A 27,454-nucleotide genomic window follows, 5' to 3' on the forward strand; every position below is an offset into this window, starting at 1 on the left:
GGTAAGAAAAGGAAAAGCAGAGAGACAGAAACATTTGTACCATTTTGTTTGCAAATTCACAATCACTCATCCATGGCCTGTGACAGTGCAAACAGAGACTTTTTCCCTCTGAAATTTTACTGTCAATCAAAAAATAAAACCCCACTCGGCGTTACAGCGTGACAAAGACACTGTTTATCTCTTCTCAAAGCTGTAGACACAGAGAGACAATGACACAGAAAAAGAGTGTACACTACACTACAGGTCATAGCTAAACACGGCGGTACCCCAGATCATATTTCCCTATCAAGGACAAGTTACAACTGCAGACTCCTGCTGATTGACCAAAAGCAGGCTTGTATAAAATGTCCTCACCATCTTCTTCTCCTCCTCCTCCACCCATCGTGATGAGGGGCATAAGCAAAGAGAAGCCCCCATTAATTAAGACATGAGGTCAGGATGTACAGGCTGGAGGTGAAGGAAGGTTGCCATGTAACCCTCTGCCACATCCTTTCCTTTCCCTCTGTCTAATTAATGAAGGAGCAGCCCTCCTCATGATGGTATGTGCCTCCCATGCAGCCTCAGATTGAGTGCTGACAGATGGGGAAAGTGTCAGTGAGAGGCGCATTTAGACAACGGAGAACATGAAACCTGATCATTCCCACACGTGCATAGCATACGTATGTGTGTTTGTACGTGCATGCATGTGCGCGTGAGCATGTGTGCTGAAAGTGAGTGCTGTGGATATAAAGGTGTCTTTGTTAAAACGAGAGCCACTCCAGTCCTTAGTCAGACATTTGGCCTCTGGGTGTGGGGAGAGCTCAAATGCTGCCTGAGCACTGAAGCCCCGCTCTACTCCCTGACACTCACACACACACATATTCAAATATGTGCGCGCACACACACACACACACACACACACACACACACACAATTTGCCGCAGGCATCCAACAATCTGTATAGCCTAATATGGCCTTGCACAATTGTCTGACAAATGGTGCAAGGTAGAATATGTTAGGTAATCTGTGAGAGTGTGTTTCAATGTTGATCCAAAACTGAATGACGTAGCTGGGCATTGTTACCGTAAGGTGAGCGAGGGTAGAAGGGAGTGCTTTCCTTCTGAGGGATCTCCTGGACTTTGCCGTACAGCTCACTGGTGGAGGCTTGGTAGAATTTGACACTGTTAGTCAGACCACACGTCTTTATGGCATCCAAGAGACGGAGTGTGCCCACACCGTCCACATTAGCAGTGTACTCGGCCAAATCAAAGGAGACCTAGTAAAAAGGCAGGGAAAAAAGTTTATATTTAATTAATACACTCCATACAAACTCTCGTAGTTAACGTACATAAAGAAAAAAAAAAGAACAAGGACCAGAGCTAAGGACTCGTGTTTTTTTCTTGTTTATGTTTGTAGAATTGCACAAAAAAATTTAGCTGGTAACTTTGAAATTCTTTGTTGTAGCAACGATCAGCACTGGTGGAGCTGCCAACTGTTTTTGAACTAAGTGTAACCGATATCAGACTTGAAGTAGAATGAAAAGAAAACAGTTTGGCTACAGGCAATAATATGGTTTTATTTTAATGGATAACAGTATTCCTAATAGATTAGCCTTTGTTATATGAAAACAATATAAATTTATTGGCTTAATTTATGAAAACATTTACTACTATGTCTGATTTTAAACTACGTTTGTAGTTTAAAAAACTGTTTTATTTGTAGCATTTATTCTAATTATCACTGAAACTCTTGGTTATTTAGTTATTTTGGATTTTGGATTTTTCATCAGCTCAGTCAGCTATTTGATAAATGATAGATTAATTGAAGAGATGCCCTTTTATTTATGCATGTTATTTATTCAAGGTTACATGAAAACCATCACGCAAAATCTCAGTTAACAGAAGGTTGGAGGCAAACACGGATGGAGGGAGAGTGCTTGTGTGAGCGCCAGCTTGGTCTCAGGCTCCCAATCAGGCGGGACAGTTAAAAGCCATGTTGGTTAGTGGTCACCACACCTGGAGCAAGTAGCGTGGGCCACGTCTATGCAGAGGAAACGTCTTGGCCCTTTAGTGCTTCCGCACCAGAGCTGAGCACACGGCCGGATAAAGACCCCTTATTTAAAGCTGGGACCCGAGAACACTGGGCCTCTATTCTACTTGTAATGCATACACACACACACATACACTCTCTATCTGAGTAGGTTTGATCAGGGTCAATTACAATCCACAGCTCAGTGTAATTACCTGTGACGCTCCACTCCGGATTTCACTTTGCATTCTGTTACTTTCATTTACATTTACATCATTTACAAGAGGAGTGTGCAGCAATACCTCAGACACCAGCACACACCGTACGTTACATAATTACACTTTCTGCAAAACACACAAGGGGTTAGACACAGTAACAGCAACACCTACTGTACAGAACAAGAATCCAATCCAACAACTTCATAAACTGAAACCACAGCAATGAAAAAATTCAGACACTGAAAGACAAACCCAATATAACACATTCTGCAATGTTATTTGATGTGCTGTGTTGGATAATATCCACCAAAGTCTGACTGCCTGTTGACCTCAGAGCCTCATGATTGTGTTGCTTACATCTTGAGCACAAAAATAACTAATAAATCACCTTTCGCCTCTCTGTCACGAATGCCGGTCCAGTGTTCTGAAGGTGGATTCATGAAAAATAATAAGATGTGAGAGAGGAGCTTTGGCTGCTTTACTTGAGTTCGGCCCTGCTCTTTGAGTGATCTGCGTTTTCTTCATGTTTATGCAGATATTATAGAGTGTATATAAAAAAAATCCTGCCATATAATCTTCATGTCCACTTTGAGCTCTTCCTCCTGCACTGTGTTTAGTTTTTCTCCCTCCTCCACCTCTTCCTGCTCTGTCACCCCCCATCACAGTCTTCATGTCAGTGCATTTCTGTTGTTTTTCCTCAACCAACAAGGTCCTCGAAACATTTCCACACAGACGCAACCTCCAGGTATCAAATCCACCTGAGATGGCCAGAGTCCAGGACACCTCGACAACTTAAATCAAACAAATTGCCTTAATGCCTCCATTCTTTGTCATTATGTACAGCCAAGGCCTGAGTGCTGACGTTTTTAAGGCCAGACGTTTTTGTGCAAAGTGTGCAAATATCCTGACCTGAAAAAAGTGATTGGTTTAGGGGGAAAACGGTTCTAAATATGCAGGTTACACATCCAGCATTTGGTGGTTTTGTTTCTTTCCTGCTCACACAAGGCCTTTTGAAATTCCTCAAAACTGGGAATGTGAGCCTATACAGAAGTGTGTGTGCGCTTGTGTGTGGGTTTAGCCTCCCTCTGCATGCCTGCATGGCCTTCTTTATGGAATAACATAAAGACATCAAGCTGTATAAAACAGTGGAAGAAAGATTAGAAGAGAGATTATCTAAATCAACTAATACTTTGCTCTTACAAAATGGAGGTCTTTTTAAATGTAATGAATGTAAAAAATATACACTTGTGTCACATTACCTTTGTGATGTGAATCACTTTGGCCAAATAAAATTTTTATTATTAAAAAATTTTGTAAAAAGCAGTACAAAACATAAAATATATTTTTTTAATTTCAGTTTCCTGTCGAGGTGGGTCAAAGGCATTAATTCATTCTTGGAATCACTTGGGATTTTACAAAAAAAAGCCCCATAGCAGATTATTTTTATTCAAAAATTTTTAGCAATTTTTTACCAGTTATGAATACATTTTTAAATTTATATTTTTGAGATAAAATCAAACCCAAAGTGAGGACCTGCTTTGTCTTCTGCCGTTTGTTTGGAAGCATCACCACAGTAAAACAGTGTTGCTGCAAAGCAGCATCAGGCCTAAGATACCAGAGAAATTAGAGGAGAAACAAGTGAAAGCAGATGACGCCCCACAATGATGTTATTACACTGAAACTTGAACACATAGCTGCCAACCACAAACACCCAAATAAAGAATAACGCCCTGGAGGTGAAGAAGACAGAGAGAGATGAGGGGATGGTATGGAGAAGAAAAGTAGGAACAGACAGGAAGAACGTGTGTGTGTAAATGAAGGTGGAGGTTTGTGAAAAAAAGAAGACGCAAAAAACAGTCAATTACACCTTTACTCATCACATTACAAGCCAGTAGAAATTAGAGCAGTCATGTGTTAACAGGGCAAAGACAAACAGACCAAATTCTTCCCAGTAAAGAGAGGTTTAGACCCGACCTGACAACCCACACACCGCCAGACAGATCAATTACTCCGCTTTCATCAACTCTGCTACATTGTCACTCATCTGCATTGTTAGCCCAAAGCTATATGTGGATCCATCTTTTCTGCAGACAGCCAACTGTTCAACACTGCTGCTGTCACTTTTTTGTCTTTATCATCACTAAGGAGTTTTAAAATCTTCATTTGTGCGATGATAAGCCTTTTCCTCAAGATTTGCAGGATCCAGGAAAGATGAGGCTGTAACAGATTACTCCTCAGTTTACCAGGAGGTGCTTCTGCCTGGCTACTTTTAAACCCCAGTTTACATGGGGTTAGGATAGCTCATCATACTGGCTGAAGTAAACCAGCACTGACTGGAGGTTGGAAATCGAGCCACACCATGATCTCTATTCTTGAACACACACAAACCATATACGACCAAATCCAACCTCTGATTTTATTTTACAGCAATAAAAATCTCAATTCACATGAGAGCATGAGGTTGACAGTGAGTTTCTGTGTGAGTTTTTAGGATAAAGTTTTTTTTTTGGGGGGGTAACCACCTTTGAGGCTGGAGTGTCTGTTAACATCTACATCTTGTGTAACTTTTCAGCTTGGTTCCCAGACTGTGGGTTAACAGATGATGAGTCCATCTTTGGAGGTTCACCTGGTAGGGCATGTGCAATTTCAATCCAATCTACTGCCCTACACTCCATGTCATTTTCCTGACTTTTCTGTCTCTCTCTCACTACGGCTACAATAAATAGCATGAGAAGCCAGAAAAAGTAATTTGTCTGCCGTCCACACTACTTTAAAGTTTTTAAGCATCTAGAAAGTCAGCGTTTTGAAAGGATTCACATCCAAGGTCACTCCCTGATTGGCTCTTATCAGCCTGTACTGCCAGTGACGGAAGCAACATGGAAAACAAATCACAGTGTTACTTAGTGTATTGTCTTGTCTTGTTTTAGCTAGCAGCTGTTATGCTGTTAAATTATGCATTTTTTTAATTCTATATTTTATCTAAAATGCTAATTGTGCTTTAATAGTTTTTTTTTTCTGTCAGCAGAAATATATTTGGGTTAGACAGATCCTTGTATCATTAAATCCAGACAAAGACACTTAACAAGCACTGAAAACACCAAGTAATTCTTAAATATTCCTTCTAAGAAAATATCCCGAGTAAAAAAAACATTGTTATTACAGCTGTTTGTTGAAGAAAATTGTGCCAAAAATATAAATTTGGCACAATGGTTACAAGTCAACACAAGCTGTAAAGTTTCTATGACTGTAATTCGCAGGAGAAGAAAGAATCCACACGTGTTTTCACAAGCTTCCTGGCGTAGCCTAAGCTACTGTTGCTGTATGCAGGCCCACACTAACAGCCTACTCTCCAAACACAACTGTATCTCCATCATCATCATCATTGCCATCATACAACTTCAGGGAAATCTCTCCACCTCCAGTTTTGTCTTGTTAGAAATTGTATCACTCGGCTTATCTGCTCATAAACAGAGACACAGCTGAAAAACAGAGGCGTTTTCTTTTTTCCCCTCATATTGTGTGTTCCCCAGAGACGCAAGCACAATGCAACTGAAAACAGGGAGTGCAGCAGAGAGACATGGGCATGGTGAGTAGCAACAGAGTGAGACAGTGAGATCATATCATCTGACTGAAATGCGGTCGAGACAATAGTACTGAATAAGGGTTGATCAATGACACTGTGATTGATTATAACACATGGGACTACTCCCCACCAGGCAACTACTAAAGGTAGCCTTTCTTGTCATTACAAAAATGTCAGCAAATGTCAAGCGCTGCAGTTCATATAGTACACATACATACACTTCCCTGTCGTGCCATGAATTCCCTCACAACTGTGTGTTTTGCTCAGCAGGTAACGTAAAAATAAATATAGACCCAATGAGAAGTGGAAACAATGGGAGACTTTGAAGAGCTTTAATTACAGAGTGCACCAGAAGGAAATCCAACGTGAGTTTTAATAGAGCCCCTGTTTAACAAGAACTTCCAGAGTGGCATAGTTCACCTGGTTCTTATGAGTTGTTCTATTTTGTTACAGTAAATGACAATAGCATATTTGACTACCCACGCCTGATAGACTTACATTTTGGTTTGTAAATTCCTTTTAAGGATGATTGACATGACAAACCTTTTCAATAAATTGCTTAAGTTCATTAAACCTGTCGTGCCTGTATAATTGCAAATACGTGCATGAAATGACATCGCAATGTTTGTTAGCATATGTGATACAGAAAGTTAATGAGCATGTACAGACACAATGTACGTGTGAAAACATGTCAGTCAGTGCAGACACCCATTGTGGTAAAATACAGAAAATTGGAAAATCTGTAATGGCTGTTTCTAAAGAAGCAACAATCTTCTGAGTGTTCATTTGGTGTGATTAGTAAAACCGCAAATGAAATTCTCACTCTATCACCGATTCAGAAGTCAATATCACAAATCTTTGTTTCCAAAATCAATAAACCGCTTCAAAATTAAGTATTTTTACTAACCTGAACCTGAAGATATGAAACCTACATAGAGTTAACAAAACACACAAAAAGATTGCTTCCAAACAGTTGCATGAGTACCCTTTTTTTTTTTTTTTTTTGGCCCAAAAACAAACATGACTGGCATGCAGCATGCTTATATGCTGAATAATTTCTGTTGAAAAGGACCAGTTGGAGAATATGAAGTATATTCTGGGACCAGGAACAGGCTCAAAGTGCATGTCAACCGACAAAAAAAGAGCTGCTTTTGTTGCTTGTGAGACAATAATAGAAAGTAACTTGAAGAATGTCCCAAGCTGTGTTCATCCTCAGCCTAGACCTTTAAAATTCAACTTCACAATGGCATGTGATAGCAGAGGGAATTAAAGTAACCCCAGGTATTTTCTTTAATTTGGTTCCTTTAGCCTTATATTCTGTAGCCATGTCTGAACTTAAACAATGAAACATTTTACTGTGAGAGAACTATATGACAAGATAAACAAACTACACATATGTCTTTCAAAAGCAAACTTCAAGGTCAACAACATTCATTTTCAAAATCTGTGGATCTTTGCTGTGTTTCAAATAATGACGTCTTCTGTCCAGTTAGTGCAGAGGCTGTGGGAGCTATGGTAATGAACAAACACAAGGCAAACAGTTGAGGTGAATCTGACTGAGATGGATAGAGACATGGGAGGAGGAGTAGGAAATCCATGTGTGGACAGATACGTCCTGCAGGAGCGTATGTCGGGACAGGTAGACAGAGAACTGGAGAATGGTTGTCTTGATTATGCAATAGAGACTGGAAAGTCCCTTTCTGCCTCCCAGCACTTCACTCTACCTTTCTTTCACTCATGTTTTCTGCATTGTTGTTGAACAGGTGGTGGCCAACATCTCCATCAATGCTGCCTTGTGCTGCCAGTGTAATCAATGCGTGATCAATCATTTACTCTCATACTTGTCCCAGTTCTGCTGCCAGTCTTGCATGCTTACAAATGAACTGCATCACAATTTAAGTGACATAACTTCATTGAGGCCATTGAAACCCCTCAAACCACCAACCAATCACTGTTTGGCCGGAATATGTTCCAATGCCGTCCTTTTTCGGGACATAAACTCAGCTGCATGTTAGATTGTATTTTGGCATAAAACTAAATATTTGGGATGTAATGATCATATGGTGAGGCAGTGAAAACGCTGACTGTGCTGCATGAGTGGTTTCTGCTGACTGTCTCATACTTCTGTGACCACTAGCTGACTTCAAATGCTGAAATTAATTATTTTTATTTTTTATTTTCATTTTCATCCATTGAACAATAGTAAGAAATGCTGCTTACATATTCACAGAATCTAAAGTGTTGTCTTAAAATTGCCAACCAAGAGCTGAAAGCTATAAATGGGGACAGTTAGGGTAGCACATCTTTGTAAAGATAGAACCAATAAATATTTGGTCAAACGCATGTATGTATGCTTAAGGCTCCCACAATGAGGTATTAGGGGAGATTTCTTCTTAAAGTATCAAAGTAGTCAGTCCGTAGAAAAATGCAAGCCGCTTTTATTCAGAAACTGAGCCTCCAAACAAGCCGTCAGGACTTTTGTGACAGTGATTTTGTGATGTCAAAACAAACGGCCACTGCTATCAAGTTAAACCCCAAACTCCACCCACATGGATCCACCCTCCAATCTTGCAGGATTCATGTTTTTCTCCAGTATTTTCCTGAATTCTGCTATATTTTATTAGATCACTCAAAAACAGTCAGCAGGAGAACTTCTTTACTGATTGGATCACCCAGCTGTTGCTACAGAGAGAAGAGGAGCTATAAACCTATAATAAGATGATTTTGGTTTCTCAAAACCACAAATGCATCTTCGAATTGATATCGACTCTTTGTACAAAACAGGAAAACTGCAAAACATAGGGACAGATATGGCAGACTTTCTCCTATAAATTATTAAAATCATGAGCAAGGAGATGGTAAAACTCAGAAGGCAAAAGATGAGAGACAGTAAAGGAAATTTGATCAGTAAGGAAAAGCTTTTTAGAAGAGCAGAGGTACAGGCGTACACCCCATTCCTTTAGCATTGGATAAGAACTCCTGGAAAAGCGCCTGCCTGGAAAAGTCAATCAAGAAAAGAAGAAGCCTTTCATTCTTCCGTTCCTTTGGTCGATCAGATCTACCCTGCAGACATTCACCACCAATCAATCACGCCTGTCTCATATGCACAAACACACATGTAAACATGGCAACAGGTCTTGATTTGGTGGTTTGTGGTCAAACCCAATGACTGCTGGGAGCAATCACTTTTACACGTACACTGCATGCAAATGCCAACACACATAGACACTCTCCTGTCTGTGATGCTCTATTCAAAGATGACGAGACACCATTTCAACCACCTTGAGAGAGTGGATGGATGGATGGATAAAACAGTGAGTAATGATTGTTGGTTGATTGTTGCCCATCACAAAACGTTATCAAAACTTGACACAGTGCATGCTGTGCGATTAGATACACTTAGAGAAGACACAGTAAAGAGAGCCGCACTGCTTTGTTTATGCTGCCTTCAGAGCCAATCAGAAGTCCCTGAATTTCACAGGAGCCAATCAGTGCTCAGCATGCAATAGAGTGGAGTGGAATGGAGAAGAGAGTGGAGGGTAAACCTTGAACAAACATGGCGAGAGAACGGGTCTCTTAAAAAAGAAAATTTGAAGTGCCGTTCTCTCAAGTCCACGATGTGAGGTCATTATGGATTTAGCATCAACTACGATAACAGAAAAATAACGGTCAAACAAAGCATGATGTGCAAGCATTGTTTTGCAGTTGTTTCACTAATTTGATGCTGCACTTAATGTCATGTTCACATTTGTTGATTGTTGATTGTATTTATAGCAGTTAATTAGTTTCTATGAGTGAGTTAAAATTTAGTTTATTTCTATTCGATACTGCACTTTCTATTTGATATTGCCTAGCGATGAAATGTTGATTTCAGAGATGGGGGGGCAACTGGCTTGAGTACTGGGGGTTGGGTGGGTGAACTGAACAGTGCCCTGATATCTACCCTACACCTCAAATATGAAGTTCAAAATATATATAAAACTACAGCCTAGGCTTTTAAATAGAAAGTTGTCACCTTACCACGAAGATGGACTCCTGGCCATTTAACTAAACACCAGTGTGCAGGTCCAGGCACTGTTTACAACCAGAAGGAGTGACAGCAGGGATGGCCAATCACACGTTAGCAAGAAACGGCAGAGCTTGTAGCCGGTCTAAAGGGAAACAGGTTTCAGCTTGAGCGGCTGTTTTCTGCTTCGTCCCAGTGCTCGATCCATCTCCATTTAATGTAGTGTATAGTATAGTGTTTTTGAACACCCCCCGCCCCCCCCCAAATTATGTCCATGATATCACCTACTTTTGATAAAGAGCAAGTTAGATAAACGTTCCCTTTTTATGATATATTTTGTGGTTTGACGACATCTGTGCTATTCTCTAACATTCTATTTGTAACTGTTACACATCTCAGTTTTTTATGGAAGGGTGTTACATTTTTATCATAAAGTGGTTTGACTATACCTGTTTGCTTTTAATAATTTTTACATGCAATATATTGCCTTTTCTAGTGAGTAGTTTTATAATCCTATCTTGCAGGTTTACTCTTAAGCATCATAAAACAATAAATAGTTCAACCAAATCCAAGTTGAAGATATATGTGGGATGAAATAGCTTGCTGTGTCAGTTTCCTGTCTTGAAAAGATTGTGATCATATAGTTCTAAGAAACAATAAAGTCATAATGTTCCTCTTGTTATATAACTTTCTGACATCTAAAAATGTATCCATGATTTCCATAAGGTCCTATTGTACCATGAGACTAAAGTTTAATTGTCTTTTCATCACACATTGGATGGCAACTGAACCATCCTAAACATGAGATAACATCTCTCTTTCTTCTCCCTTCCTCTCTCTCTCTGGGTGTCTTTCCTCACACTCTCTATCAGCTGTCCAGGCCCAGATGACTTCAAAGTGTTCAGAGGAGAGGTGAGGAAGGACCTCCCACATCTGAGACCCCCTGCCAGGACCACACGAGTCCTCCTTACGCCTTCAACACCCCACACCCCTCCTCTAGCTGCTGTTGGCTCTCCATTTGGCTGCAATCAGCATCATCTGATTAGAGAAGGTGGGGGTGTTGGGAGGTAAGAGTGACAAATTGGCACATTCTTTTCCACTCATTCCCCCTCTTTTCCCATCCCTCAACCCTCTCACACACTCCCCAGACCCCCACTTAAATCTTGCAGCACTCCTGTCAACCCCCTCACTCATTTACTCCACCTAACACCACTCACTTGATGAATACTGTCCTTGTAAGCAGAGGAAGCCACCCCAGCCCAGACACAGATCCTGCTCTGGGGTTTCTGGCATGGTCCATAAATAGAAATGAGGTTTGGGGACCACCACCCCAGCAGGTCAAATCTGTCTTCGGTTACATACTTGCATGCGCATATACGCTCAAATGTATAATAACGCAGTCCCATAAATAGGCACACGGACCGCCGTCGGCCACAATAACACAAACCGACACACACTCTGGCTGCTCTGGTAGGTGTCACAGACCCATGAGACCAAAAAAGAACTGAGATTCTGATCCAACATTATGGCAGACTTACACAACATCCACCCTCTCTCCATTGGTGCTCCTGCACCACCTCAAACCTCAGCCAGTATTTCCTGGCTCCCTCAAAACCCCCTGGTCGGGAGCAGCAGCACAATTGTGTGTGTGTGTGTGTGTGTGTGTGTGTGTGTGTGTGTGTGTGTGTGTGTGTGCGTGTGTGTCCTTGTGCGTGTGAGTGGTACATGTGGGGTAAGAAGAAGGATCCAGGTTATGGCTGGGCAGATACATGGTGCCTGTTTGGTTATAAATACCTTCTCGTCTGTTACAGAGTCACTGAAAGTGTCTCTTTAGAGCGGTTTATGGGGTGTGTTGTTCTGGTTGGAAGGTTACAAGTTTTTTCGATGACGGGGGGAAAAAAAACAGCAATGGTCAACAGATTTGAAAAAAAAAAAAAAAAAAAAAACTGTCTTCAGATAACTTCACATCTTTTTCCTGGTTTCCCTTCAGGATCATCATAAGCCTCAGATGGGGAGACTTGTGACAGCAGTGCAGTGGGGAAAAGATCCCTTTATATCCATAACTCTAAAAAAGAGTTAGCATGAGCCAGCATGGGGGCAACACAGCAAAGACAAATAAAGGATTAATTTGTGGTAATTATTGGTCAGCATTTGTCTTGTTTTTACAGAGTTTCTACCCTTTCCTCTGGTTTGACAAATGACTGTCTCTGCTATACTGACCATACAGGATCACTTTAGGGTGTATTTAAACAAATATACTCTTAAATTAAACTACAACAAAAAAAAAAAAAAAAAAACACTGTAAACTGTAACCTCATGCACTTGTAAAGGAAAGGACTGTAAAGTTTGGTGATATTCAGTACTGCAGACTGACGTACTTGATAAGAATGCTGAGTGTTGAGATTCCTCAGAGAAGGTAAAACACAATGCCTGAACATAAATGTAGACATGGAAGTGAGGAATTTCACACTGTTACGTTTTTTTTTTTGTTTGTTTTAAACAGAGGATGAAATTGTTGTCTTGATAGATATCTCTTATAACTCTTAATCTCTTCCTGAACCAAAACTGGAAGGAAGAGCCGAAGAGAGTTTGTGGGAAATGGGTATTGGCTGTAATTGGCGGCACAGGCAGTGCCTGTTTATACTTGAAGTGAGACCTACAATGAGATGTGTATTACAATGGGGTTTGTCTGGATTTTCCTGCTGAGAGGTAGGTGTTTAAGAGAGCAGATTCCACATGACTTGCTCTGGTTCAGGCCATGCCAGTTCACTGTTATAGGTCTAGTTTGAATGAACAACAAACCAGCTAAAGTGATAGGGAATGAAGACGCTCGACTTATAGTTTGACTGTATGTATCTAAGGTTTTGAAAAAAGCTAGCAAAATTAATCGTGCGTACAAAGACAAATGTTTGGCCTATAACTCACTGACTTAAAAAAAGCCTAACAAAACAATACATCATTGTTTTTACATCACTGTTTCACTGGCCTATGGCCCATGTTTGAGATCTATGACGCCATAGAAACCCGTGGAGCTGGCCTGCGCTGACACAATGGTAAAGCAAAGACAACATGACTAGGAGGAGACCAAGTAACACCGTCATAACATTTTTTTCAGAGTCAGATTGGCGTTTGTGCTTGTTGCTCTTTCCACTTCTAAGATGAGGGCTTGCCTGACCAAAGGAGGAGGACAGTTTGATGAGGGAGTGGCCCACCTTTTCCACCCTTTCCCAACTACCCCCTCTCAATCCAACAGCTTTCATCTGGAGTGGATTAGAGATATTAGCACTTTCTTATCTCTGCACATCTCTCACCATCTCAGCGTTTTTGTTTCCTCCTCCACACGGTGCCCACCATGTTTATTCCTCCACCCTTGTTCTCTAAAAGGGAAACAACCTTAGCTAATTTAATAGGTTGACAGAGGAGGAGTGAACAACCGGGGCTATTGCATTGTTATTAAAGTCTGCTGTTAAACTATTCGTGTATTAAGACATACCTGGCTCTCATTCAAGCACATAAATCAGCATACAGGCTCATATTTTCATATGAGCACTAGCCAAGTCCACTCTATTCTGTTTGAACACACCAAGTATGCAGCTCAGTTAATGGAAGGTTGATCAATCACAATCTTGACACTGTGCATAAACACACATGCAGATAAAGCACTTTCAAGTCAAGTAATATGTGACCCACCTACATATCTAATTTGAGTCTGTTTGCATACGTATTTTGTGGAGTGTTAGGGATGTTACAGAGCCTAAAATGAACCTCTCACTTATAAACAAATACACAGACACAGCCACTAATCCACACTAATACCAGCCATCAGTCTTGGGATGATGAAATACTAGGCTGTCCTTATTGGGAGGAGATATCACAGTATGCTTAATAGGAGTGCAAGCTGCAGAGCTGAGCCAAGATGGGAATTTAATCTCTGTCATCTATCTCTATTGAAATAATTTGAAAGCGCCAATGGGCTTTGACACTGGTCTGACAAGGTTCCATGTCACTGGATCCAAGGAGAACAATACATAGCCAATCAACCAAATGGAAAAATGTACATAACACAGTGACTACCCTGGAGGATGATAACTGAGCCACATGTTCTTTCCACAGTGTTATTTACTTTCTACTTTCTGCATTCTTTCTCAGTAACAGATGAGTGATACTTCATGAACGTGCGTGAATAATAACCAACCACTACGTCACATGGACAAATAACGCACATTTCAATGCAGAAACTATGAACTGGCCTTTTGTCAGCTACTGAGTGTGACACAAGTCAGGAAATAAATGTGACTAAATGTAAGATCAACTGCATAAATTTAGCGCATTTCTAGGCTGTCAAAACATCACATCCACACATTGTACATTCATAGAACACTTTTTACTGCTGCTGATATTGGATGCCTTCCATATATACCCACACTCATACACTGATAAGACAGCCATCAGAGGCAATTTGGGGTACAATATCTTGCCAGAGAATACTGACATGCGGACTGGAGGAGCTTGAACCACAAACATTCTGACCCGGTCTAGTTCCTGGGCCAATGCCACCTCATCTATGTAGTTTTTCTAATTTTCTAATAGTAAGGGTTTCTTCTGGGCTTAAATTCTAGATTTTGTTGTTCCAGTTTGAGACAATACGTATAACCTTCTCAAAAATTGCTAACTCCATTGATATTTTTCGTCTCTGTCCCTGAAATTCATCTGAGTTGAACATAAGTTTTTCTGCCCTTGATATTCCTCATCTATCATTAATTTAACAATGACTGTCTCCCATTGTGTGGCCCCCGGTGTTTAGGCCAACACAAGGCTCTGACTATCCATGTCACATGACCTGAAATACCATCAACATATCATCAACAGAAACTCTTGATTCACAGTTTTACACTCATGCGCAAACACAAACATGCTCACACACACTGAGGGGTTAGCAGAAGACAATTGCTTGGGTTCAAGTCAAGCCCAGCCCCACCCGCCTCTCTCACCGGGGAGGGAACATCGGAGCAGGGGTCGGTATGTTGGGTCGGACAGTTGTGGAATGGCCAGTCTTTGAAGGAGGCCTGGGGCAGGGGAAGGGTTTTTGGGAAGGGGAAATGCTCTGTTGGAAGTTTTAAATATCAATGGAAAGGCTGTCTCTCTGCCATGCAGGGAAACAGAGTGGCTTTCCTTTATCCTCCGCTACTTATCCCACCACAACGGAAAGACAATGTCAAAGAAACATGTAGCAGGAATATTTCCAGGGAGGGATGGCCTGAGCAACTGAAATTCAATCCCTGAAGGGGAAGACACTTGTGGAATATTCTGCTTTAAAACTGAGTCAGACATCTTGTATCAACTCTAAACTCTAATGAAAAAACAAGTTATGTGACTAACATATGATGATAGTGGATCTGAAGGGGCTGACAGACAGATCTTGATCGGCCCACAGGAGAGCATGTAGGAAGAAAGTCCGCTGACCTGAACTATCCCACGATCCGGCAGCAACCTGGCTTAACCACAAGCACAGCCTTTGGCTATCCAGCTGTTTGCTCCAGAAAACATCACCATATTCACACACACTCCAGCAGGGAGTACTCAGAGAGGCTCACTCTCAAGTTACAGATAAGGCTGAAAAGAAGAATCCTCATCCACTATGTCAAAGAAGGCAAAGTGAAGTACTTTATTTAAAAGTAGCACTTAGGTCCTGGTGTGTCTTGAGTGAATATCCTGCAGAGCTTATAGAGCTAAAAATAATCAACACACCTGTACAAAGTGTTTACCTTTCTATCAAGGCTGTGAAAACTTTCCACGCTCTTGTACCAAAGTCCCAGCTCCCACTGAAAATGACTTTAGACTCAACTTGGACTCCAGAGCAGCCAAACAACATTCAATATTTTCTCTTCAGGTGCATCCGACAAGTCATACCAAATGAAATGAGATGTCTGTATGCATAAGCGTGACTGGGATTTTGCACCTTGTAACACAAATTATCATAGTTAAGAAGTTAAGAAATGCACAGGAGTAGTAAATACAAAGGTCATGCTATAATGGGCACATGTTTTAGAAGTCAGCAGACTGTTCTGTGTGAACTGACTACATTAATGAAAAGATTAGCTCAGGGTTCAGGATTAAAGAAGAGCCTGATTCTAGTCAAAGAAAAGACATAGATTGATTGATCAGTGTTTACATGGTTTGTGGTAATTATATTTGGCAGCACCTGAAGTTCCTGGAAAACTTTTTCTGGCGCATGTTTAAAGTCTAGCTGAAAATAAAAGTTTTGGGTTGCAAACTATATTAAATAACCGGAAAAGTCTGCTGCTCAACAGCAGGGAGGGTTTGTTGGGCGACATTAAACTGGTTCTGAGTGACCACTAGCATTTACTGTTAAGTGTGATCTGAGTGCATGGTCCAAACCAGATCTGGTAAACATCACTGAATACACAACTACTGCTTCATGCAGGCATGAGACCACACTCATATCTGGTGTCCCCCTTGTTTACCTTTTCACAGAGTTCTCTGTCCTCACCTCTGCTGTGCTCCACCGCTACAGCAGCCAGATCAAAAAAAAAAAAAAAAACGCCCTCTGCCAAGACCTCCGCCTTCCCAGCGATACTGACCACAAACGGACCAGGCCCTGGAGTCACCTTACCAGTTTACCAAGTGGGAGCGGATACCAACACTGGCTCGCATAGACGATTAAAAGACTTGCATACGAAATATCTTCCCTTGCAGTGATACCTTACACTACATCTGCATATTCACATATTCAGAACCCAGTGTTGACTTCTTGTCAGCACCAGATAGAGGGGAGAACTGGGCACATATGGAGCTGGTGTGTTTTCATTAATTTTTCAAAGGGGTTTGTCATTGTCATTTGGAAATGAACCAAACGAATCTGAACCTCAATACTGAGACTTAAATATCTTGGAGGGAATCTGAATTACATGAATATTTATCACAGCAACTCAATAAAAACATTTCTATTTCCACGCCAAAGAGTCTAAGCTAAATGATTCAGAGCCCTTCCTTTCAGACACAGCGTTGTTGTATATTGCGTCAGAACAGAATATATCCACTGAAACGGTAACTGCCATTTGTGGAATTCTCTGCTGAGACCTGCCCGTCACGTCACCATCATGGATCATCTCCATCTGACAGCTAGTGTCAACAGAGGTAAACATGAAGAAATGAGAGCTGCTATTGTGTCTGTGACAATCTTCCAGTGCAGTTACACTAGTAAGCAAGAAACAACATACCACGATGACAGTCTCTGGTGCACTGCCAAGTAAGAGCCTGGAAGCGGCTCCTCACAGGCTAATTGCCAGCTCATTGAAGCTGATGGTTGTTATAGCATTTTTTTAATTTCTTTTTTTTTTTTTCCATCACTTGACTATGAATGTCAGAGAAAGGGATTGACAAGTTTCTTTGCAAGATTCCGGTTCATGTTCAGTCGTGTACACTCGCTGATGCCGCCAGGTCTTTCACAAATGGGGTCACAGCCTGAGGTACAACAGCAGGCCAGATTTTTCAAGCATCTTGGCAGATAAATCAATTACACAACATTACACATAATGAAGGTGATTTCAAATAAAAAAATTAAGAGTAAAAATTTTTCTGTATTGCTTGTGTGGAACAATGTGGTACAACTTGAGTTTAGCTCATGGGTTTGAAGTACCATTTAAGCTAAAATGAGCCTTACTGTCGACTACAATAGTTCCATGGTGATATAATAACTGATCTAATCTCTGTGACTAAATAACATAAATAAATTTTTAAAATGTGCATTTATTTATTCAGTCAAGGGCACTGAGATCAAAAATCCTGGCAAAGACACAGTAGGACAATGATTAGGACCCCAAACAATTTATAAGAAATAGAACTATGATGGAAATGAAAAACAACTCAAATAATAATATATATACAGCTAGACAGAGTATTTATCAAAAGATCAATCTACTCAGTTCATGAAAATACACCTGTGATCCCTTCACTGCTGAAGCCAAGGTTCAAATCATCAGAGAGAGAAGATGGCTGAACCTTTCTCTCTCCAGCTATTGAAACCATTGGATTTGTGTTTGTAAATGTGATCTTTTTTTCACCTGTTTTCTATTGCTCCCGTTCCACAAATTTGACGAATATTTCAGGTCAGTTTTAGTTTCATCAGAAACCCTCACACATTTGTCAGGTGATGAGTGATCTAAATTTAAATTCCCAATAAAAAGGAATAAGACACACACCTTAAAGTTAAGAGATTATTGTCCATCTTTATATTTATTCCACTGCAACTTAAAATTTTCAAATATTTCACACAGTACACACAGTGGCAACAGTGAGATGCTTTGCTGTGTGTCATTTTCTTCTTAGTGTGTTTAAGCACAGAATAATGAGAAAGTCGGTATCAAAGTGCTAATTTATGTGAGTATGAAAAGGCTTCAACTTAAAGCACGCTTTAAAATGACAGTAACTGCACTAACATCCAGAAGGAGATCCATAAATGTGGAAAAATAAGGAACAGTAGCATTTCAGCTTCACATGTGGTTATGATGTGGCATATTTTCTTACTTAACCCACAAGTCAGAGTCAATAAATGAGAAAAGAAGCCTGCAACAATATGGTTACCCATAGCTAACCCTGTGTCAGTGAGTCTGTGTGTGTGTGTGTGTGTGTGTGTGTGTGTGTGTGTGTATCGGTGTGTTGTTGTTGGGTCTCTCCCTAGAGCAGTTAGGTGCTGATGGACACTTTGGTAATGTCTTTGTATCTCTCAAACCTGAGCAGGGTCCAGAAACACAGACTGAAGACATGTCAGAGAGAGAGAGAGACAGAGAGAGACTGCTGGCTCTGAGACCTTCCCGCGTTTGCTCTTCAGGGCCTCAGCTGCCAAAATGAGGCAAGTTAAGACAAAATCCAGAGCAAAGAAGAGACGCAGCAGCAGACTCCAAAATGTTTCTACGACAGGAGGTATCACCAGCTGTGGAACGTTATACAGTACTCCAAAATATTTCTGCAGTACACTAGAAAAGTTACTTAATGTAAATTAAAATAAAATCAATTAAAATGCAAGTATGTTTGTTCCTTGAGAGAAATTATCACTGTATGATTTGATATTTATTAAGGTTTTTTTTAATAATTCAACCTAATTCATATTCCTGAGAATAAGAATTACTTACTTATGAGAATCAGTAAAGCGAAGCAAAAACATGACTGAGATTGAAACATGAAACTTAATTGACTGCGATAAAATTTTGCTGTTTTTTGCTGTTTTCCTATTTTAGAGAGTAAAGAACTGTGATAAGCTTTTCTATTCAAAATTTTTCATTACTTCACTTCACTCAATAACCAAATACTTGAATTAATGAATAATAAAAATAATTCTTAGGTTCAAACATTGGCAGTGGCAGAAATCTAAAAAAAAAAAAAAAAAAAAAAAAAAAAAAAAATTTGTTGAAAATACATATGTATTTATAACTATCTTTCTCCTTAAATTAGAGTTACAGAATAAACAATGAAAGTTCAAACATATTGTTAAATCATAATCGGCCAACATTAAAGGGCTACAGGATGAAACCCAATACTTTTTTGGTAATATTCAATTTCTGAAACTTAAGTGTCTGTTCTTAAGTTTGTGATTTAAACAAAAAAATACAAAGGGATAAAAAAAGTAGCTTATTTCAAATGTCCGATTGCATTTCATTTATTTACAAAGTCCTTCTAAAGCAGCATGTGTTTGGACCACATCAAACATTTCATGACTCTTTTGTTAAACTGGAAAAAAATGCTTCATACGAAAAAAAAAGTGCTTAAATTTGTCAAGTAACAGGTCTGAAAAGCTTCAAATGAACCAGCCCCATACTGCAGTCCCACACTGCGCATATCATCAGAGAAGACACAAAACACACACCAAGAGACAACTTCCGTCTAATTCCGCCACAGTGCCCTCACATGCTGCAGCTGAATGTATTTTGGAAAAAAGGTCTGCTGTCACAACTGTGGGCAATGGCAACGCTGCTGGGGATTTTGATGAGCAGGGGATGTTTTAAGTTCCATATTTTCGACACACAAGGCATAGTAGTTTAATTTGACCATCATAAGATCAGCGCAACAGACTGGCAGAGAAGCTTGACTTTTATTACAACAGTCATCACTTGGAGACTATTATTGTAAATGTTTAGCTGTGGTGGTGGCCTGTGCTGGCCACACATGTGTAAACACTCTGAGGTTAGATTCCCAGAACCCACTTTGCGCCAGAGCAGATATTACTATACTAGCAGCACAGGGACACAGGAGAGATTTAGCACGGGAAGATCAAAATCCCAGGTGGATGTCTGTGAATATGGGTGGGTGGGCAGATGGATGCCTGCCTGCCTGCCTGCCTGCCTGCCTGCCTGCCTGCCTGCCTGCGTGTTTGTAACAGCCATTGCTGTCAGAATGACTGGTCGGTCAGGGGAAAGTGTGAATACTGCCCTGGCCAGTGTTTGTGTGTCTACGGCTATTTTCCCATTGTTATGTTAATAATTGCAGGAATGCTTGGGGGAATGTCAGAGAACCCTTGTGTGATGGCTACACCCTGATATCCTGAATATGAAGAGTTCACCTACAACAGAGAAAGAAGAGAAAATCCCCAAAACAGGGGCAAGAGATGTATCTGTGTGCAGACGTACTCGTGCATGCTAACACACAAACAAAAAAAAATTAAAAGACCCACAACACCCACATGGTACTTATTATCACGGATCCTCAGGCATGTCCAGTCGCACACAAGTAGAGATGAAAAGCCATGTGGAGGGTGTGCACAGATATCAGTCCTATCTCAGGGCCACTTACTGCAGTTAAAGCATGTCTACAATGTGGTCTTGCTAAGAGCACACTTTCCAAAGCAATTTGCATGCCCGAGAAGGGGCCTGCCACGCTTTCATTAAATAATAAAACAATAATAAAATTAGCTATAATTTTTATGATCAATTAATCTATTGGTTATTTTCTCTAATTTGATTAAAACATTATTGCAATAAGTGAAAAAAATTGAAAAAATTACTCCCAAAATCAAACAAGTAAACAAATAAAAGGATACATAAAAGATTATAAAAAAATATCTATATAGGAGTAATGCAGGCAAGAGTGTTTCTGCTGGAAATGCTGCATCATTGAAGCTGTGTCTTGTGCTAAACAAGCTCCATACCACACTGGATATATTGTACTGTATTTTTATGTATTTATTTTTTTATTTTAATGTGTTCCCACACTTTAGACTTTTTCTACCTTTTTGTTATCGTCTCTTCTGAGCTTCGCTCCATGTTGTTTGTGCGTCACAATGAATGTGCATGTGAAACACAACAGCAGAACCAATGTTTGATTGAGGAAATTTGTAATAAAACTTTTTGACTTTAATCTCGAATCAAAATGAGCATGTCCATGTCCAACTCTGGCATCCTGGAAGCCCCAAAGGGATAGTGTTAAGTAATATTGCCTAACAGCAAGGTCATGGGTTCGATTCCCAGGCTTGGGGCTTTCCTGTGAGGAGTTTGCATGTTCTCCCGTGCTTGCGTGGGTTTCCTCTGGTTACTCCAATTTCCTCCCACTGCCCAAAGACACCATGTTTAGGTTAACTGGTGACGCTAAATTGTCCGTAGGTATGACTGTGAGTGTGAGTGGTTGGTTGTCTTTGGCCATGTTCATGTGTTAGCCTTCGTATGAACTGGCGACGTGTCTTGGGTGTATCCCACCCTCACCTGGACCATTGGCTGTGACTGACTCCAGCATGCCTGTGACCCAAAAATGGACAAGCGCTAGAAGATGAGTGTGAGTGAGCAATAATTATGCCACCTTTGGCTGATGTATGTGACTGTGATGATGAAGGCAGTTTTGAGTTGTAAGTGAACACTTGGAAATCTGCGTCATCTGACAGCATTGTTCTCATCTGCTTCACATGTCCATCAGCCTCACCCTGTCTGCCCCACCAGACGCCAGCACAGATGATTGATCACACTGTGGAAAACTGAAATCCATTCTTCCCACTGTCAGAATTGGCGTTCGCACATAGCAGAGCAAGGAGCTATTTATCACACTTTACTACCAGCTTCTCACACTATCAGAGGCATTTCCCACCGATGCAGTCAATGCTTGTGCTAATGATGACAATGAGGAGAAGTAATCATGACCTTAGCAACAATCTTACAGCAGTCTTACAATATCCTGAGGGCAAACATTGGCAAGCAATCAGGCTTTAATACAGTGCAACAAAGAGGGTGTTGATACAAACAAATTTCTTAGTACTCTTCCCTTTGTGAGGAAGAGCAACTCTCTCAGCATGCACGTAGTGTATGTGAACATGATTCGGCTCACTGAACAGCTTAAAAGAAAAAACGCTGTAGTACTTAGAGGCACTTTTAAAGCTTATTAAGTCTAATTTAAATTACTTATTTTAAAGGTCGTTCCAATAACAACAACAACAACAACAACATCAACAAAATAAAACTATTGACCTCTGAAAGAACTCGAAATATTGCTAAAATGTTTTGAAATTTGAAAAGAGAAAAGTTATGTAGCTGGGATGGAAAAAGTGAAAATCAATCAAGAGAAAGCAATGAGCAAGTGCTGATAGTTTGACTAATGAGAATTTTTTTGTCATTGCCATTCAAACAGCTAGCAACAGGAAACCTACTGGACAAAGGCACCAGCCTAGGGGCCATGTTTGACATCTTAAATAATTTTATGACATTTAGTTCTGATAAGATGTAAGCACTTTATGGTAAAAGTATGTGGGCATTCTTAGCTACATAGTTTTGGTCTAGAGCTGTATTTCATGGTTTGGCCAAGGCCCATTAGTTCCAAGTAATGAAAACCTTAATCCAACAGCATGCAGTGATATTTTAGTCAATAGTCTGCTTCCAACTTTGTGGCATCAGTTGGGGAGAGATTTCATGACTGTTTTAACATGACAGTGCCCCAAATGCACAAAGCCAAGTCCACAAAGGGCTGGCCAAGATTATTTAATTGTGCGTTTCTAGCTTGTAAATACCATTCACATGAAAATCAAAGTCATAGTTACGAGATGTTTTTATAAGTTTTGATGTATCTGACTTGATGCTCTGAAAATGTCAAACTTTTAGCCAAAGTGTGTCATTCAACTTAATCCCAAATTATAATGCATACACTGCAAATATGTTTTGTAACATTAACTGTTGACAGCCTCACTGCTCACAAGTTGTTTAAGCACCACATTGATGCTGTCGTGGTTAAAAGGGTAAAAGTACTGCCACTACTCTACTGATGAAAAGTATGGTGGCAGCACATCTACCACATGCTTCAGTGTGTCCACATTCTTTAGGCCATGGAGTCTATTTATCACACGTTTCATGTAATATCAAGTGCTTTGGGTGGGAAAAAGTTAGGTAAGTGAAAAATGCAGAAAATCATTAGCATTAACTTTTTCCATACAATTTTATTATTTGAGTTTAACTGAGCTACAGAATATTCTTGTATAAATGTGAATACTGTCTTCTGTGAATCATTGTCAGTGATTTGTGGAAAAATTTGATGAGAAATTGTTTTTGTAGTTTGTTCAGGGCCGAAAAAAAAAAAAAAAAAATATATATATATATACACCTCATGATAAGATATCCAAAAGCACACCCTGACTCAGATGGAAATATCTGGTGACTGCACAGAAGGAGTTGGCGGCATTGACATTATTTAACCCTCCTGTCGTGTTCGGGTCAAATCTGACCGATTTACAACTTAAAACTCATAAATATTGTGTTTTACATCTGATTGCCTCAAGACCTTATGATATCCTCCACACTATGCACTTGAACATATAAAAGTGATGATCACCTCTTTCATTGAATTTTGAGTGTTTTAATCAACCTTGTTACACCTGTGGTGTTCCCGGTCTAAATTGACCGCCATAGGAAATGAATGACTATATTCATCCATCAGACAGAAAACATCCCCATGCACATCACCCCAACTCACTCACACACACATTTCAGACTGAACAATGTCTTTTGCGGGTACACATCTCTTTCCCGCGCTTATGTGCCGATCCTCCCATGTAAACCAACTTCCCGATGAAACAATGTATCATATCTTCACACAGACTAGACAGATGTCTGTTATGTGAACCCATCTGCCTTGCACTCCTTTTACTCTGAGCACAATGAGTAGGCCACTGACCAATCAGTTCTCTGTCAAAGAGGTTCTGGTCCAGCTTTTTGGACATGATGAAGAGGGCACTGAAATTGAACCAGAGATAGAGGAGGATGTCTCCGAAGTGGAAGACAACCTAGATTTTGATCCAGACTTTGAGGAGACTGACCAGTCAACAGATGAAGAGGGAGAGGCACCTGAAGAACAGGCACCTGAGGAGACATTCCAGTCCAAGAGTGGACACTTGCTCTGGTCTTCATCCCCCCAGGACAGAGGAAGTAGAGCAAGAGTGGAAAACATAAAGATGACGCCAGGGCTAACACGGTATGTGACATCTCGTGTGGATGCCATCAAGTCCAGCTTCCAACTCTTTTTACCAGAGTCCATAGAGGGAATTCTACTGGAGATGACAAACCTGGAGGGGAAGCGTGTGTTTGGGGGACACCTGGAGAGAAATCGACCTGGTAGACCTCCAAGCCTACATAGCTCTGTTGATTTTAGCTGGAGTATATCGCTCAAACAATGAGGCTACAAAAAGTCTGTGGGATGCAGATTCTGGGAGGCCTATATGTCCTTACAACAGTTTCATGTCAATCAAGAATTATTGGATTTGATACACATACACAGCCCGTCTGCTGGCGAAATGACAAACTGACTGCCATCAGGAACATTTGGGACAGGTGAGTGGAGCGCCTACCACTTCTGTACAATCCAGGCCCTGACGTGACAGTTGATGAGCGCCTGGTTCCTTTCAGAGATTGCTGTTCCTTCAAGGTGTACATTCCAAGCAAACCAGGGAAATATGGAATAAAGATCTGGGCAGCATGTGACGCCAGGAGCAGCTATGCCTGGAATATGCAGGTGTACATGGGGAACCCCAGTACTGGAAGGGCCGAAAAAATCCAGGGCATGTGTGTTGTGCTGGACATGACAACCGGTCTCCAAGGGCTTAATATCACATGTGACTACTTCTTCACATTATATGCTCTTGGTCAGGAGCTGCTGAAAAGAAAGCTCACCATGGTAGGGACAGTGAGGAAGATCAAGCCTGAACTTCCCCCTGCACTGGTATCGACCAGAGGAAGAGAGGCACTCTCGTCAAAATTTGCTTTCACTGTCACACACACTGTGTCATATGTTCCCAAGAAGAATAGCAATGTCATCCTGATGAGCTCACTGTCAGCACCACAGAGGACGGGAAGCCCCTTATGATCCAGGACTACAACAAGAACAACGGAGACGTTGACTGCCTTGATAAGGGAATGTAAAGTTTCATCCATCATGCATTTTATTTTATTTTTATTTAGGTGAATCATAGCATTTTGTGTACGACAGATTCAATATTGTTCCCAATCACTTATTTATTGTTCCTTTTATTGCAGCTTACTGGTACATACACCTGCAAGCAAAGGACAGCCCGCTGGCCTGTGGCACTGTTCCACAACATCCTCGATGTGTCTGCTTTCAACGCATATATGGTGCGGACAGCCATCGACCCAACCTGGAATCAGGGGAAAAGTTTCAAGAGGAGACTTTTCCTAGCAGAGCTGGGGAAAGCTCTGGTGACTCCTCTTATTCAAAGGCGCCAGCACATTCCCCACACACCAGCCTCTGCCAGTCTGGTTAGGAGTGTGCAAGCCCCAGCCCCAGCCACTGCCCTGGCTGCTCTCCCCCAACAAGGACATGGGCAGAAAAGGAAGCACTGTGAGCTCTGTGCCCCTAGAGACAACAAAACAAGACTGACATGCTGCAAATGCGATGCCTGTGTTTGCAAGGCCCACTCTGACCTGAGTGTCACACGCACATGCACAAGCACACGACTTCATGTTGAGTTTGGTCTGTGGTTTTCCATTTAGTTTTTCATTACATGTTCATTTTGTAATACATTTTCAGTGCCTATTTGTATTTTCACTGCAGTTATTTTATGTCTAATTCTATAAATTCATATTAAACACTACTTTGAGACATTGTTCACAGCTAAAGAATGTTGAATAAAAATTTGGTGGTGAAAAATGGTTTTTGTGCTAATTTAAGAGCAGTTAATACAGACCGTTAATACAGTCAATTTTGACCGGGAACACTAAAGTAAGGGGCGGGAGGTGAACACGACCGGAGGGTTGAAATGCACCGAGTTGTCCTCCCACAGCACATACCCCGCGGCAGCAAAACAAAGTAGAGTACATACTCTGAATAGTCTGAATGAAGAATAGTTCATAGAGCAGATGTCCTCAGTGGTTATTTGCACCTATATATCTTGCACTCTCTGAGAATAAAGGCCTCCTTGTTTGGCGGACAGGAGACAAGGGAAGATTGGCCCAACCCTCTCTACAGGTATGACAGCCTTATTTAAAGCTTCCATGAATACACACAGGCCAAGCCAACAGCCAACATGCACAAAGCAGCTATAAAGACCAGTTCAATACTGTGCACAATAACATCTTCATTAAAACAATTGGGCCAATCTAGATTCTTATCTACAATGAATCATTGACAAATCAGGACAAACTCCTGGCCCCTGTCGCCTTGCTTATCTTCCACCATCATCCTTTCATGATGTGATCAAAACAAATGAGATCAGCACTCATTACACCAGATTTATCAAAATAGTCACAGTCTTCGAATTACCCAACAGATTTTGTTTGAATGCATGGAGTACGCCCACATACAGTCTGAGCCAAATGAATTAGAGAACAGTGCTTTTTGTAAAATTAACAGACTGTGACACTCTGAAAGGGGAATTTATAAATTGTGAAATAACAATTAGGATGCCTATTTTTCTCAAGGTGCCCTAAACTTTGTTGTGTTTTGGAGCAGTTGGGGTTGATTCACTGTTCGAAGTATAGGACTGAGCCATTACTGCAGGGAAGCTGGGAAGAAAAACACTAAACAAACAGCAGGATTACACTAACATACTGTTAGTAGTGGATTTGCGGATGTGGGTGGGTGTGCGTTGTATCCATGAGGGTATGAGCACACAGTGGAGAGTGGGCAGCAGCAGTCTTGTGTTCACAGATTAACAACAGCGTTTATTGTGAGTAATGAGCTTATGTTATTTATGGAGGTACTGGATGAAGCTGCATCTTCTCACAGTGTCACAGCTAGAGTGGGTGTTTGAGGAGACATCATTTACATGCTGACAGCTGAAGATAATGTGATATTATGAGTTCCTTCCTGGCGCAACAAACTGTTTGGCAGCCACCTTGTGAAACAAACAAGTAAAAATAGTGCAAATAAATCCACACGTCTTTTTGTGCCTCTTCATTCAGCCTTTCTGGCTTGTCACACTCCGTGAGTGTATTTGCAAGAATCCCTTTGTACACACAATAATGTCTATGTAAACACTACCATGTATGTACACTGAAAAGAAATGACAATAAATCTGTGTCAACTCAGCTGTGTGTCTGTAGGTTCTTGTGCAAAGTTATTTTAATTGAACATGTTTTGGAGACGCCACCTCGACCCATGGCAGAAAATGTCTGTTTTGCACAGCACACACACAGCTGTTTCTAC

At 40.8% G+C, this 27,454-nt stretch overlaps 1 protein-coding gene across 1 annotated transcript in view; it reads right to left on the reverse strand.

The window, feature by feature from the left end:
* Nucleotides 1–27,454, reverse strand: part of gmds (GDP-mannose 4,6-dehydratase) — a 149,138-nt gene that overhangs the window by 97,383 nt on the left and 24,301 nt on the right. The window contains exon 5 of the mRNA XM_029499573.1: nucleotides 1,063–1,255. Within this exon, the coding sequence (XP_029355433.1) occupies nucleotides 1,063–1,255 (193 nt within the window). The remainder of the gene's footprint in view (nucleotides 1–1,062; nucleotides 1,256–27,454) is intronic.

Source organism: Echeneis naucrates, chromosome 4 (assembly GCF_900963305.1).
Source record: "Echeneis naucrates chromosome 4, fEcheNa1.1, whole genome shotgun sequence".
Classification (NCBI taxonomy): Eukaryota; Metazoa; Chordata; class Actinopteri; order Carangiformes; family Echeneidae; genus Echeneis; species Echeneis naucrates.